The sequence below is a fragment of the Choloepus didactylus genome, chromosome 5 (assembly GCF_015220235.1).
Source record: "Choloepus didactylus isolate mChoDid1 chromosome 5, mChoDid1.pri, whole genome shotgun sequence".
Classification (NCBI taxonomy): domain Eukaryota; kingdom Metazoa; phylum Chordata; class Mammalia; order Pilosa; family Megalonychidae; genus Choloepus; species Choloepus didactylus.
This window is the reverse complement of record NC_051311.1, coordinates 40,668,427-40,684,960: the sequence shown is the minus strand read 5'-3', so window position 1 is coordinate 40,684,960 and position 16,534 is coordinate 40,668,427. Positions and strand designations below refer to the sequence as shown.

At 33.5% G+C, this 16,534-nt stretch overlaps 1 protein-coding gene across 5 annotated transcripts in view; it reads right to left on the bottom strand.

The window, feature by feature from the left end:
* Positions 1-16,534, bottom strand: part of EZH2 (enhancer of zeste 2 polycomb repressive complex 2 subunit) — a 121,798-nt gene that overhangs the window by 11,100 nt on the left and 94,164 nt on the right. For 3 of the 5 annotated variants that reach the window (XM_037835923.1, XM_037835922.1, XM_037835925.1), the window contains 10 exons: positions 15,934-16,077; positions 14,833-14,935; positions 13,981-14,159; positions 7,055-7,146; positions 5,235-5,475; positions 4,428-4,597; positions 3,875-3,969; positions 2,616-2,656; positions 2,012-2,137; positions 1,096-1,274 (listed from right to left, as the gene is read on the bottom strand). In XM_037835923.1, coding sequence (XP_037691851.1) covers positions 1,096-1,274; positions 2,012-2,137; positions 2,616-2,656; positions 3,875-3,969; positions 4,428-4,597; positions 5,235-5,475; positions 7,055-7,146; positions 13,981-14,159; positions 14,833-14,935; positions 15,934-16,077 — 1,370 coding nt within the window. The remainder of the gene's footprint in view (positions 1-1,095; positions 1,275-2,011; positions 2,138-2,615; positions 2,657-3,874; positions 3,970-4,427; positions 4,598-5,234; positions 5,476-7,054; positions 7,147-13,980; positions 14,160-14,832; positions 14,936-15,933; positions 16,078-16,534) is intronic. The other 2 variants (XM_037835921.1, XM_037835924.1) reach the window with 1 other exon arrangement.

Genomic DNA, 16,534 nt, shown 5'->3' with positions numbered 1-16,534 from the left:
ATCAGAAACTAAAGTAGCTAAATACTGTTAGGGGATGTGTGAATGTTAATAAGTATTGTCTACTTTTTGAATAAGTGGAGGGCAGGAATATATCATAGAATGGCAAGTTTAGGGATAGGAAAGAAATTATGAGAATTTAGGTCTGAATGGATATGCCAGGGGAAACTGTACCATCAATCATTGTGACTAAGTGACCTTAAAGTACTAGAGTAAAATAATCTAAATGCCTAAAAAATCATAACAAATTAGACTGCTAGGCTGATCAAGATAATCAGAGCCTCCATGAACATAGATTTTGGCTCAAAGACACAAAGAAACAAAAGAGTAGCTAAGACACTTTTCCTAAAGAAGAATTTCTGGTAGAAAAGGACTGCTAATAGTCATATGATCTCAATTATATTATAAAATGGTTGAATAACCTGAGATAGATATACCAAACAGACACACAAGCAAATGAATGGTATCCTGGTTAACAGGACAGACTCTGGGGCCAGAATGCCTGACTCTCAGCCCCATTATTTACAAGTCTTGTGACTTTGGGTTTCCTTAACTGTTAAATGGGGTTAACAATTGTTCCTAACACATAAGGTTATGATGATTTAAAAAGTCAATATCCAAAACAGTTAAATAATTTACCTCCTGGCTGATACAATTAAAATCACCTCCATGCAATCCCCAGGCTTGAAATACAAACTTTCTGGTTAAGTTATTTTCAAGGTTATTAGGGAAACAGGAACTAAGTCTGTGAAAACTTGCCATGGGAAATTTTCATCTTTTCCTCTGCACAGAAAAGAACCTAAAAATACTATCTGATGAAAATGGATCCCTATTTTCTGATAGAAATCACCGTTTATAGAGACTACAAAAGCAAAAAGTTGTCTTTTAAATGACTAGAAAAATAGTTATTTTATGCCACATCCAGTTAACAGCTGCTTCTCACTAGAGTAAGGTGTTCTACAGAAAACCTATTAAGAAACTGCCCAAAGGGTACATTATGATAGCTACACTATCAATGCTCCTTTTTAAAAACTATCCTGGCATTTGCATCCTAAATATCTAACCAAACATGACCATCCAGAAGGAAATTTTACTTACCTTTTTGGAACCCCTCTGAATGCTACAGTTCTTGCAGGACACATTTTTGCTGTCCCAGTGATCAGCAGCTCCACAAGTAAGACAGAGGTCAGGATCACACTCTCGAACAGCCAGATAGCACGGGCACTGCTTAGTGTTACACTGTGCTTTGCAACGGCATCCAGGAAAGCGGTTTTGACCTTCAGAGAGATACTCTTCATCATTATTATCACTATCATGTTTTTAGCAAAGAAAATTTGCACACTATACATCAAGTAACTGATTAACTTGTTTATTCCTCACAACACCTTATTCCATTGTATTGATGAGGAAATTAAACTGGCAAGTGAAAGATGTCAGAACCAAAAAGGATCAGTAATAGTTTCTTCATTCGCCATTTTTTAATTTGTTAAACGGTATATGTACTTGAAGTTCTGATTTATAAAACAGGTGTGTGAGGGGTGGGTGGGTGGACTAAATATCTGTGCTCCTTGACCATTCTAATAGCCCACAGTTCTAGCACGTCTTTATTATTCAAGCTTTATGTGCAGTTTAATTAAAGAAAATCATTACCTTATACGACATTCCTTTATTCTGGAAGCTAGAACCATCTGGTACCCAACAATTATTTGGGTACATCATCCTAATTCCCTTACATTTTGTGACAATTTTACTATGATTTTACTTTCAATGATCAAAGAAGTGGGGGGAAGGCAATTCCATTAAAACACTTTTGCCAAACTGGAACTTATACCCAATCACATTACCCGGGAGTCTGGCTGGACACCTAACACGGTGTCAATTATAGGGCTCAAATGCTGGTACAACAAATAGATTTCCTAGGGAAGAGCTCCTACTTTCTTACGTTTTAACTTAAATTGCTAACCAAAGATCTATTTAATCCTCACAGAACCGCATCAAGGCAACAAATACTTACACTCAGAACTACACTGACAAAACTTTTCACAAAAATTCTGTGCTATCACACAAGGGCACGAACTGTCACAAGGTTGTCGTGGATGATCACAGGGTTGATAGTTGTAAACATGGTTAGAGGAGCCATCTGAATTAAGGTAACAGAATGAAGACCAATTAATCCAGGGAGATATGAAATGATCATACTATCAAGAGTATATTCTTCTCTGTAACTTTTGGGACTTAGCTGGGTTTTCATCACTGTTACGTTATTTACAACGTTACACATATTCCTACTTACAAAATAATGGATAAAATTTTTCTCACAACCCCAAAGTGCTTATAAACTCTGAAGGATTGTCACTCACTGCTCAGATTTTCTAGAGTACTTCTTTAACCTACCCATTCACTCACTCCATCCAATTAGCTTTCACTTTACAGTATAAAACGGAACTGACTGGAGCTTAATACACATCTCTCAATTTAAATTGGTTAAAATGTATAGAAATCAATTATCAGAATATCCCAACACTAATATTACATCTGTCCAATAACTATTCTAAAGCAAATGAAAACAAATCAGACATTTTTAAGCTAATGATAAAGTTGAAGGGAGAGATGCTAACCTTTTTTCAGTTGTATCTTTCTGCAATGTGCAGCCCACAACCTGCAAAAACAAATGAAAATAAAACACAAACACAAGACTATTGGCAGGAAAGAAACTTCTTTGTAAAGCTAGGGGGTATAGTCAGCTACAACTCTAACAAAAGTTACTTAAATGGATATACCTGTGCTGTTAATAAAGCAGTGCCCGAGTCATACACTACCCAGCTTTATATGTGCCATCAGTTCAAAGAAACTCAAGAACAGCTTGGTCACTGCAGGCCTCTTTATAACAACTGAACTAACAGATTACCAAGACACTTAGCAAATGGCAGTGCTCCCTAATATTTTATAGTATCAACCACTCAGGATATACTAGCAGTCCTTTCTTCATGTAGCATGATACACTTACCTAATTGACTTATTCTATTATCAGTTATACTGATAAAGTAAAATTAACCTAATTCCAGGCATCATTAATCATGAAATTAAACAACATGGTAAGAAATAAATCAACCAAAAAATTCAGAACCACCTACAAGTGTCTTAATTTCTTTGCAAAAAAACCTCTCAAGTTCTTTAAATTTTAATTACATTGACTTCATTTATTTTTTAAATGCAACATGCATATGTCCCTTTTTTAAAAAGGAGGAGGATTATGGTGGGAATGAAAGCAGATTAATGTACTCATAATTTACAGACTCTACATTTACATTTATCTGCCTGAAAATATTCACTACATTTCATCAGTAACTCATTACAAGCATTTGTGAAAGGTAACCTAATTTTATACAGGCTCAAAGTAGGGTGACCATTAAATAATATCAGAATGCAATGCCCCAGCACCTTAAAAAAAAAAAAAAAATATATATATATATATATATATATATATATACACACACACACACACTGGTCCAGACTCACATGATTATTCCCAAGGTGCATATAGAGGAACACATCTCAGATACACTTTATAACAAATGCTTAAGTAATTGTTTATGTAGACTTTATTGGACAAACTAATTGATTTTTTTTTCCTTAAAATGCAGAATGGTAACAATTTTTATGATGCTCGACACGCAAATTTACTGGTGACTGCTGTATTCTTAAAGAGACTAGCAGTGTAAACAAGATTCCACAGGTCTATTTTTGATGGCAAATTTTTAAGACTTTTTTTTTTTTTTTTTTTAATAAAGTAGGTAGAAAACAATCATTGCCCTTAGGAAGTGCTTTACCTGCAGCTTATGTCTGACTTTTCTAGACTTCTTCAAAACATACTTACCGGTGTTTCCTTTTCTTCTTTCTTGGAGGAGTATCAACATCCTCGGCAGGAACTGGAGCTATGATACTAGATTCTTTGACTCTAAACTCATACACCTGACAAGAGGCACAGTCACATAGCCATGAAAACATTCTTATTAAAGCAAACCATTTTTATACTCATTTATACTAGAAAAATTTTTTTACCTCTTCTGTGACACTGCTAGGTGCTGGGCATGTAGTAGAAAACAAAACAAACACTGTCCCAACCCTCAAATAGATACCATGACGACTAGTATATTCCGATCAAGAGTAGCAATGCTAAATTTAAATTCTTACTAGCTTTTAAATCTAATGCTACCTAACCTTAACTATCTAAATTAGGTAAATTCTATAAAACCACCTGAAAAGTAATTTCAATCCAGTTCTTTCTTCAGAGAGAAAAGAAATTTATTTATTTTCAACAGATGAACAAGAGTTTAAAAGTAACCAAGAATTTTCTCATGGTTGGATGGGTATGTATTTTTCCCTACATCTGAAGCTCTTTTAACAATATTTTTATCAGATATGCTTACCTGTCTACATGTTTTGGTTCCAATTAACCTAGCAATGGCACAGAAATTGTCGTAATAAGTGCCAATGAGAACTCTGAACATTGAGGCTTCAGCACCACTCCATTCCACATTCTCAGGAGGTTCAATATTTGGCTTCATCTTTATTGGTGTTTGACACCGAGAATTTGCCTCTACAAAACCAAATTTAGGCATTGATCAAGAAATGCTAACTGAGAAAAACAGTATTAAGTAGTTAAAATTCAGGGTGTGCTACAAAAAGGGGGGCGGGGAGACAGGTGAATCATATTTTAGAATAAACTAAGAATAGAAAGAATATCAATAAGAATTTTCTCCCATGGAAACCATTTCACCATTGAGGTTGAACTCCCTTTAACACAGTCTTCCAAAATCAAAGCAAATGGGGTTACATACTTATTAATCAAAGGAATGAACAACTAAAAACCAATCAGTAAAAAACTAACTCATTGGTGATTCTAATTTTCTCTCCTAACCATACTTATTCACAGAATATAAAAAATATTAAACTGAATGATCTGAATTTCATTATGCCCTGTCTGAGAAAGATGAAGAAGAAAAAGGAAAATGATACAGAGTAAGAACAAACTGGATCATCAACCCTCAAATAACCCGGACTGGCAAACATCATAAATAGGGTAAGGGGCAGGGTGGAGGGAGTGCAGAGGGGATTTTCATTATACTAAAAACTAACCAACCAAGAAAATCATTCAACACATTACACATCCTTAATTTTCCCAATATGAAAATTTTCAACACAATAGTAAAACCCAGTTATCAGATGTATCTTACCAGAAGAGCTGGAAGTTTCATCTTTTTTCTCTTCTTCCTCTTTATCATTGTTCTCTCCACCTGTTTCAGTCCCTGCTTCCCTATCACTGTCTGTGTCCTTTGATTCCAAGACATTAATGGTAGGTGTGCTGGGTCTGCTGCTGTTGTTGGGAAGCCTTCCTCTTCTACGGCCTCCTGGCCGTTTCGGTGGAGTCTTTATCCTCTCAGCAGTGAGGGCAGCAGCAAATTCCTTTGCTCCCTCCTACAAATGAAAAATGTAGATAAACATCAAGGTAAAGTTCTAAAACTCATGTTGGTGGAGGAGGAAAAAAACAAACAAAAATGCATAAGGTAAATAAGCCAGGAAATGTATCACAATATCCATTTATCACAAAAACATTTGCATATATAAATACACTTGTTTCCAATCTGCTTTTGATAGTTTGAAAATTTCAAGAAATATGGGTCACACATATATATCTTACAAGAGTGGTACAAAATCAGGCAAGACAGTTATCCACTGGATTTAAAAAATATATTAACTGATTTTTACACTAAAATATATATATGGTCTTTATATAATAAAGGTAGTCCTCTCTACATATGCTAGCTTTTGATTTTCCTGATTTAATGATTTTCTGGCGTGCATACTCTTCTCCATATAATATACACACACACATACACACGCACAAAGCATAATTAAAAGTGAATCTTTACAAAAAGTAAAGAATCATACTAACGTGCATTCTAGAGTCAGACTTTCCTATTTCAGTGTTTCTGAAAATAATGCATCTCTACCCATGGTAATAATACTTAAGTGTGCACAAGAATACAAAGCACATAAACATGCTTACTTTGTCACTTTCTGCCTTACTATTAAAATATCCATTTTTTTTTCCTATGAGAAATACATAGCCACAGGAAGACATGAAAAGAACTTTACAGGAACAAAACTGTAAGGGTTACACTTTGCATTATGAAATACATTAATCCAGTCTGAGAAAGTATAAAACAATGGTAAAGGCATGGCTTAAAAATGTAACACAGAAACATTTTAGATGAGCCAAATATAATTCTGCCTTATAAAGAATATTATAAAATAATGTTCAAGAATTCCATTTTTTAGTGGAAATAGAAGGGAAAAGTTTGAGTAGCCAACAGTTTTATACTTCATTCTACAAAAACCAAATTGCTTAAAAATAGGATACCTTCTGCAGGTGCCATTCAATGAATCTTCTGTCCAAAATCCAACAGGCAATATATACCCATTTAGTTCCTAGGTAGGAGTGGCTTGGTTCAAAGAGGGGGAAATGGTAAAAATAAGATAGTACCCGTAAAAAAGCAACTTTTCTATCTCTTATTTTCCTAATGCTTACCTTTTCTCCGTCACTTAAAAAAAAAAAAAAAAAAAAAAAAAATCTGTGAAACCTATCATATAACTCAAAGTACAGTGGATCTAAAACCCAAAGAAAGGATACAGCTATGCAAAAGGCTTAGGAACTACAGCATGTAATTACTGAGTTTCTGGGGTTTTCAGGGGGCTATCTGTGCTTTACACTCTCATCCTTTTTGTGGAAGGTGCAATAATCCTCGATTCTAAAGATCTTGAAATGGTGCCAGAGATAACACAAATAAAAAAACACTTAAAAAGTTAATGAAAGACTAAAATGTGCAGTACATAAGAGCTATGAAAGAAATAACATGGGTTAGAAAACTCTGCCTATTATATGGCCATTAAAAATATGGTTCCAGACATGTTAACGCTGACTTTATAGACCTCCACCAGTGTTCAAAATGAGAGTTCTCAAATAGGTCTCGAAAAATAAAGCAATAAATCTTACCAAGTGCTGGTAACACTGTGGTCCACAAGGCTTGTTGTCTAGGGCTGTTTCTGTGTTTTTTCGCTTATAAGTGTTAGGTGTTGCATGAAAAGCTGCAAAATATATTAAAAATAAAGTATGTGAATATAACTATAAAATATTTTATCATTTTCCTAGTTTCAATGTAAAAAATAATGTAAAAAGTTGATAGATTACAATCTAGCTAATATTTGCTGTTTTTTATTCTGTAGAACTGCCTTCATGCTCTTATTGAATTTTCACAATATATTCTCATTGACTCTCTACCTCCACTCCTCCTCCCCTCCTTCCCCACCCCAAGCAAGGGAGGAAATAGTCAGTTCTCAAATGATGAGTGATTTCTTAGTGTTCCCCTCACAAGTGTGATTCCATAAACATAAACTCTGATTATACACATTCATTTAAATTGAGTCCTTTAATATCTCCATAGAAACAGTTGATTTTTCCTCTACAGTGAAATCAGATTTACTATTTTTACCATAAGGATTCTGACATCTACAATTTGTTTCCAAAGAGAGGTTAGCAATCACCTCATCAAATGGGGAGTAGTGAGTTGGGATAATACATGGTAAAAACTGTATTTTTTTAAAGATAAATAGGACTGCTCCAGATTATTAAAATGAAATTAATCTTAACCACCCACAGAATTCAAAGACTTAAGAACTGTTACGCGGTCAGCACACCTTTCTACAGAAAAATCAGATAAAACAGACTTTAGAAAGATAAAATGTTTGAAATTAAAATTCCCAAATAATGAGATAATAGTTATACAAAGGCATATAAAAGAAGTGCTAATGCATAGCAGTAACTTCAGAGAACTACTTTTGAAAGTATGTCTCCTAGAGTACAAAAGACAAATAGAAATGCCATTCAGAATTGCACAAGATGAAAATTAATTTGAAGGAAAGTATAGCATATTCTTGAAACAAGTATTTTTAAAAATATTATTAACAAGTCAATTCCTATCCATGGAGTTTAAAGGGGAAATAAAAACAAAATGAAGAGGAACAAAGGGGAATTAATAAAAGGACAAAATAATGATGTTTTAAAGTAGAAATTCAAGGCTTAAATTCTGTTTCAAGTGTGAGTTTCTCCTAACATAAAAGCCTAATACATATGACTAATTTGGCACTGAACTGAATTTAGGGGATCTTTAATACAGATACTTAGCACCTAGAAGACTTAAATCACATCATCAGCAAGTAATTACATCAATTCTAAAAGAAAAAATTTTCATTTGCCAGAATTAACTACACATATTTAGCTACACAATTTTTGGTAAAACTTGGATGCCTCCTCTAACACATGATATTATTTATAGATTATAGATATATAATCTATATAGAGATTATAGTAATTTATGTTATAAATCCTCTTGTTTCAATTCAGTGAAAACACACACCCAAAAAGTTCACTAGCCTGTTCAACCTAACCTGAGCTAGAAGATGTCTCTTATTCAGATCTAGAAAATAGGATATGCCTTATAAGCCAAAATTACAGAGTCCAAGATAAGACAAGTTCAGGATAACACAGGAAAAAAATTAACATGCAACTTACTAACATACTAAATTAAAAGCTAATTTTAAAATGTCACTCTGAATTTCACATTTCAGTTAACTGAAAATAGATGGAGACTATCCATAAGACTACATTTCCTTCAGCAGAATTTCAAACTTCAATTCACTGGAAAAACTACTTAAAGAACTCCATCTAGAATCATCCTGACTGCTTTAAATTTCGAAAAGGTTAAACATAATCTTTTCAAATAGGCATCTTAAAATATTATCTAATATTCAATATGTTTATTAAAATATATTTCAAACTAAATATAACATGGGAAGATTATAGAATATAAAGTTTTCCGATCAGAAAAATAATTAGAAGGGAAATTTAGGTAAAATGCTCTTTAAATTATATGAAACAGGAGAGAACATGGATATTAAGGGAATTTTTTTAATTTAAGAAGCAACCCATAAAGACTAGTTGAAAAATCTTATCTAATAAAGGTTTTTATGCAAAGGAAAAAGACTTATAATATACATTTCCAGCTGTTCTCTATATCAATGTAAGATTAAACTTGGCAACCCTAAAACAAAATGACTAAAATACAAAGCCCCTGAGAATCTTGTTTCACCAAATAAGCTATGCCTCAAGTATATAAATATGAAGACCAAAGAATTAGAGAGTTGGAAGAACCCTTAGCAGTCACCTGTTTTCAGCAGTGATTTAACAAATTAGGAAACAGGAATAAAGAGAATAATAATTTGCCTATTCTTACCTAGTTAGTTGGTAATAGATGTAACTAGAACTACTCTTTTCACTACACAAATGAAGATAATAACTTGGCATCTCTCTAATCAGTCATTGTAATGACTACCACTGGTATATACCACATTTCTTTAACCTGTTAAAGTTATCGTGTAATTAAAAATATAAGTGATCACAATCAGTAGAAAATGTCACATTTATAGAGTAACTTCCTGTTTTACAGTACTGATCTTGCCTGATTTGACTAGAACTTAAGTGTTAAGAATAAATTCTTAATGAATATACTTCAGTTAGATTCATATAAATTCTTGTGTGTATATCCCAGGGATCAGACAACTTTTGTAAAAAGCATCTCGTGAAATAAATAATGTCACTATTCAAAGCATAGGATAGTAGTAATAACAGCAATGGTAGCAAAAACAGCTAACAAAAACTCCTCAGTTCCAGGAAAATGCTAAGAACCTTATAACCAATATCTCATATTTGCTAAAAGAGACTACAAAAGATACAAAAAAACAAATATAAGTAGTTTAACTATTGGGGAGTGAGGTAAAAACTAAATGGATGGGGAATAGGGAGATTTCATTGTACATCTTTTTAATGCTTTTTTGACATGTAAATCATATATGATGATTTATTTTAAAAATAACAATACCTAAATATAAGCCAGGTACTATTTAAGGTATTTTACATGCATTAACTCATTTAATCCTCAGAACAGCCTATGAGAAAATATTAGTATTAACCTCATTTTACAGAAAACAGTAAAAGGCAAAAGACTGTATTTCATATATATTAATAATAAATATTTAATAATCTATTTGAAGAACATTCAGAGTATGTGGTGTTTTGTCAAAATTAGTATAAAGCACTGAAATACCTAAATTCCTTAAGGCTAAATTATGAATAAATTGGCTATAGAAGGAAAGGTAGCTGTTAGATCCATTGCTCCCCAAGTGCTACAAATGGGCAGCCTGTGAGTGTCATGGAAGCTAAGTTTCAGCTTGCATAATGGGATAAATAACAGTTCAAGGTTCATCTAAATTATCTAAATTTCACTATCAAATAATTCTCATAGTAATGTTTGAACGTAGTATGCTGCTACTTTGGTTCATTTGTACAAGAGTAAAGGTACATTAAATGCTACAACAAATTGGAAGGACCATTTATCTTACTCCAAAACAGAATTTCTACTCAATTCTTTATTATAATAATAATTGAATGCAATTTATAATCTTAATAAAATGGAATCTTAATAAAATGGATAGAGATGATTGTAGCACATTATGGTGAGTATAATAAACAGTGCTGAATAGTGAATGTTGTTGATATGGGAAGTTTAGAATCACATGTCACCAGAAAGAAAGCAAGAGGTTAAAGCATGGACCTGTATAACACAGTAAATCTTGTGGTGGATGGACTGTGATTAATAGTATTAAAAAAAAAAAAAAAAAAAAAGGAACAAGTTCACAGAAATGTTGCTATATTATGTAACTTTCTTGGGGTAAAGTAGGAACATGTTGGAAGTTAAGCAGTTATCTTAGGTTAGTTGTCTTTTTCTTACTCCCTTGTTATGGTCTCTTTGAAATGTTCTTTTATTGTATGTTTTTCTTTTTAACTTTTTTTTTTCATACAGTTGATTTAAAAAAGAAGGAAAAGTTAAAAAAAAAAAAAAAAAGAAAGAAAGAAAAACAAGGAAAAAATAAAAGATGTAGTGCCCCCTTGAGGAGCCTGTGGAGAGTGCAGGGGTATTCGCCTAACCCACCTCCATGGTTGCTAACATGACCACAGACATAGGGGACTGGTGGTTTGATGGGTTGAGCCCTCTACCATAAGTTTTACCCTTGGGAAGACGGTTGCTGCAAAGGAGAGGCTAGGCCTCCCTATATTTGTGCCTAAGAGTCTCCTGAATGCCTCTTTGTTGCTCAGATGTGGCCCTCTCTCTCTGGCTAAGCCAACTTGAAAGGTGAAATCACTGCCCTCCCCCCTACGTGGGATCAGACACCCAGGGGAGTGAATCTCCCTGGCAACGTAGAATATGACTCCCGGGGAGGAATGTAGACCCGGCATCGTGGGACGGAGAACATCTTCTTGACCAAAAGGGGGATGTGAAAGGAAATGAAATAAGCTTCAGTGGCAGAGAGATTCCAAAAGGAGCCGAGAGGTCACTCTGGAGGGCACTCTTACGCACACTTTAGACAACCCTTTTTAGGTTCTAAAGAATTGGGGTAGCTGGTGGTGGATACCTGAAACTATCAAACTACAACCCAGAACCCATGAATCTCGAAGACAGTTGTATAAAGATGTAGCTTATGAGGGGTGACAATGGGATTGGGAAAGCCATAAGGACCACACTCCACTTTGTCTAGTTTATGGATGGATGAGTAGAAAAATAGGGGAAGGAAACAAACAGACAAAGGTACCCAGTGTTCTTTTTTACTTCAGTTGCTCTTTTTCACTCTAATTATTATTCTTGTTATTTTTGTGTGTGTGCTAATGAAGGTGTCAGGGATTGATTTGGGTGATGAATGTACCACTATGTAATGGTACTGTAAACAATCGAAAGTACGATTTGTTTTGTATGACTGTGTGGTATGTGAATATATCTCAATAAAATGAAGATTAAAAAAAAAAAAATAACCCATTAAAAAAAAAAAAAAAAAGAATTGGGGTAGCTGGTGGTGGATACCTGAAACTATCAAACTACAACCCAGAACCCATGAATCTCGAAGACAGTTGTATAAAAATGTAGCTTATGAGGGGTGACAATGGGATTGGGAAAGCCATAAGGACCACACTCCACTTTGTCTAGTTTATGGATGGATGAGTAGAAAAATAGGGGAAGGAAACAAACAGACAAAGGTACCCAGTGTTCTTTTGTACTTCAATTGCTCTTTTTCACTCTAATTATTATTCTTGTTATTTTTGTGTGTGTGCTAATGAAGGTGTCAGGGATTGATTTAGGTGATGAATGTACAACTATGTAATGGTACTGTAAACAATCGAAAGTACAATTTGTTTTGTATGACTGCGTGGTATGTGAATATATCTCAATAAAATGATGATTAAAAAAAAATAGTATAAAAACTTTCACTGGAACAAAAGTACAAAACATTACAAGGAGTTAATAATAGAGTGGTAAATGGGAAAAAATACAGTTATATCTTAATATTCCTTCATCAACAGTAACAAATGTACCACATCAATGCTAGGGATCATTGATGGGAGGAATAAGGGGTATGGTATGTTTTGGGTTTTATTTTTTTTTTCTTTTTGGAGTAATGAAAATGTTCTAAAATTCATTGCGGTGGTGAATGCACAACTATGTGATGATACTGTGAGCCAGACTGTGTACTTTGGATGGATTGTATGATGTGTGAATATATCTTAATAAAATCACATTTATAAAATGATAGTATATAAGAAAGAATTAAATGCAATTCAAGATAACTATTTCAAGGGTTGTAGGAAGATATCACTGCCAAGCCCAAATAAAATACTTGGTAATTGTCCAATGGCTTAACTAAAAATGGCTTACTAAGGATTAAATTACCAAACCATCAATTTAAACTACATTAAGAATGCAGGCAACAGCAAAGACATGAGATACAATGATAACTCTGAAAATTTACTTCAGGTTTTTCTAAGTTAACTAAATGACAAACATTTCAAAAAAAACAAAAACAAAACAAAACTTACCATTTTCAGACCAATATATGCATCACCCAACAAATTATGAGCTGTAACCCAAAAGGAGGGGAGATACCGCTGCTTGGGCAGGCATATATTAGCATCAGGAGTTACCAGTGGATAAAGGGGGGAAACTGTAAAAAGCAGGCACAGGAGCTTGAAAAGGTAAAGTAATGGGTCCATTTAATATTGGGGAAAGAACTTTACACACTTTAAAAGCCCCCAAAGGTAATTACCATGCCACAGATATTGACATTAAAATATAATATGGGAAAAGTTAGCCTATATTAAGTAAACTTTGCTTAGGAAAATTAGGAAGTATGAAATAGATCTTCAAAAGGTGTGCCTCAATAAGTAGTTGATTTTTTTTAACTGCACTTAAAGAAATAAATTCCAGTTACCTAGACCTAAGAAACCTCATTCCTCAGCAATGCCAGAGAAATGAAATATTATTGTATGTACTATACTTAATTTCATTAAGAACATTTTATTTCATCTGAATTCAAACACACATATTTTACAAAAGCAACATAACTGGAGGACCAAAAAAAGATTTAACACTAAACAGATAAAAACTTATATAAACATCTTTTTAGCCAATTTCTTATTCAACAAAATTTATTCATCAACATGAGCAATATTGCTATGGGCTATAAGCTCATTCTTAGTAAAACTTTTATTCTTATAAAATAACTTCTTAGCATCTATGGAAAAATCATGGATGTGTATTTCAGTTTATTAGGAAAAACAGGAGTCAAATTAAATTCAGGTAAAAGACTTGAGAGCAATCCCCAAACAATAAATTAAAAAATAAGAATACCTTAATCTTAACGTATTTTTCAATCTTCACTACAAGATTAAATGATAAATTCCTAGTCATAACAAATGACAGCATTTTCCAAGCTGCTTTAGACAGAATTCTACAACAAAGATAAAAAATGAAAACGTACAATAATTGCACTTACGATGTAGGAAGCAGTCATATTTAAAACATCGCCTACAGAAAAGCGTATGAAATGAATGTAAGCTTTGCTCCCTCTGAACAGATTTAGCATTTGGTCCATCTATGTTTGGGGTACATTCAGGAGGAAGTGCACCTGGAAGCTGCTGCTCGGTGAGTTCTTTATACCTAACATTAACCAAGAAAAATATAAGTAAAGGTAAAACAAAAAATCACTTTTTTGGAAAATAAAAGATTCAAACAGGTTTCCATGGTGGTAAAATTTTAACTTCCCTCATATACAAAAGAAAAGATCTAGTCTATATGAAACATGGGACTATAGAACACAGTGAACCTTTTTCAGGGTAAAAATGTTCTTAGAACTGATGGTGGTGATGTATGTACAACTCTGTGAATATACTAGAAGACAATGATTTTACACTTTAGATAGTATGTGAATTTCTCTCTATAAAACTGCTCTTTTAAAAAAAAATGTAGTCAGCCACACCAAAGTTTAAATAAAAAGAATTAGATATTATGCATGATACATAAAGAATCAAATTCACTGATGTGATTCAGGTATATCATGGTAAATAGTAATTTTAATTAAACATCAGACTAAAATTTCTACCAGTGTCCAGAGAAATACTACATACACAAACACACACACACACAATTTATCCCATCTACCACAAATGTGTGGTACAGATTACCAAGGAAACATACTTCTTCAGATACTTTTCCAGATATCTTGTACACATTGTAAATAAATAAATCAGCTACATTAGTTCCATTTCTAATAAAGCAAAACGGTGAGTTACATACCATAAATGCAAGATTGTCTGAAAAGAACAAATCTTACTTTTCCTTTAGTTCTTCTGCTGTGCCCTTATCTGGAAACATTGAGGAAATGGCTTCAAAAATTTTATCAGAAGGAAATCTCCGAGGTGGACGGCTTTCTTTATCTAAATAGGAAAATATGAAAGGGAAAAGAACGGTGAAAATCAACAGGTTCTCAGTCTTTCATTTTCTCCACACACACTGTATCTCTATACCAAAGCTAATTTTCAGAGAAATCATTAGCTTTGTGTTTTGCTGACTTCTAACATATTTTACATGGATTTACGGAATACTTGCAGTTCAGACAAACAAAAAATTCAACTTCAAATGTGGAAAGTTTTAAAAGCACAGGGAGGCATAAAATGAAGGGTCTAATCCCACCTCTGCCACCAACTGCTTTTGTGACCTTTGCTTAGTCATCACTTAACCACTTCAGTCTGTTTTCTCATCTGTAAAATGAAGCAACTGAACTAGATGATCACTAAGTGCCCCTATCATTATTAAAAACTATGCTTCTTTGGAATTGCTATATTTTTACCAAACTCTTCTTTGTTGTCTTAATAATGGGTTTTGCCATCTAGAACACACCAACTATTGACTCTGTCTTGGGATCAGTGATTTTTCTGTTAAGTCATATATCTATTATTAGGGAGACAGAAAAGTTTAAAAATATGGGCTCTGAACTTAGTCAGATGTGGGTTACCATCAGAGTGCTGTTCTTACCAACAGTATAATCTTAAGTTACCTAACTTCTCTCTATCCATCTCCTCAACAGTAAAATGGTTCTAATAATAATATCTACTTCACGGAGCCTTCAAGAAGATTAAATGAGCTAATAAATATCAAGTGATTAGCACACTGCTTGTGCATAGTCAGTGTTCAATCTATTTTATACATTATAATGATGTGAAGCCCAAGAAACAAACAGATTACATTCTCTTGCTAGCCAAAAGAAACGAAGAAGCTCATGTGGACGATGAAATCTTACAAATAATATAATAATTTTAAATACACTACTGTTGATGTGATATTAAACAACAGAAAAAAGAATGGAGTTCTTTTAAGCTATTATTTTTTAAAGAATGCTGTGATGCATACACAAAAACCTAATAAACAGACATACCATCTCGGTTATCCTCTAGATCTTTTTGTTTTTCTTCTCTTTCATCAGGATCATCTCCATCATCATCATCATCATCATCATCATTGTATTGACCAAGAGCATTTACCAACTCCACAAAAATTTCATCATTTATGAACCCACATTCTGAAATTCATCAATAGAAATATAAGCAATATACAGGACAAAGTGGTAATAAAAACATATGTATGCCTTTTCTAATTTGGAATAGCCACAGCCTATTGTTCAGCTCTCTAACATTATTAAAATAGAAGTAGGCAGAAGATCATTTCACCATTTCAGGACTGACCTTAGGCAAAGTTAGGAAAGGGATTTTATCTTCAATCTGCAACCTAACATGTTCTCTTCAATCATCCCTCCTCCCAAAAGGTGCTCAGTGCCCACTCCTTTAACCTTAGTCTCCCATCCCAAATAACGTATCTATCTATTCATTAACTGATTACTTCAGGACCTTGTTTTCCACTATGATAATATGATGATGATGTTACAAATACCCTCCTTCCAGACACTTTAATGGGGCCTTCTGGAGAAAATAAAAAAAACCAAAGCTATGATTCTAATTTCAGGTACTGCAGTAGCCTGG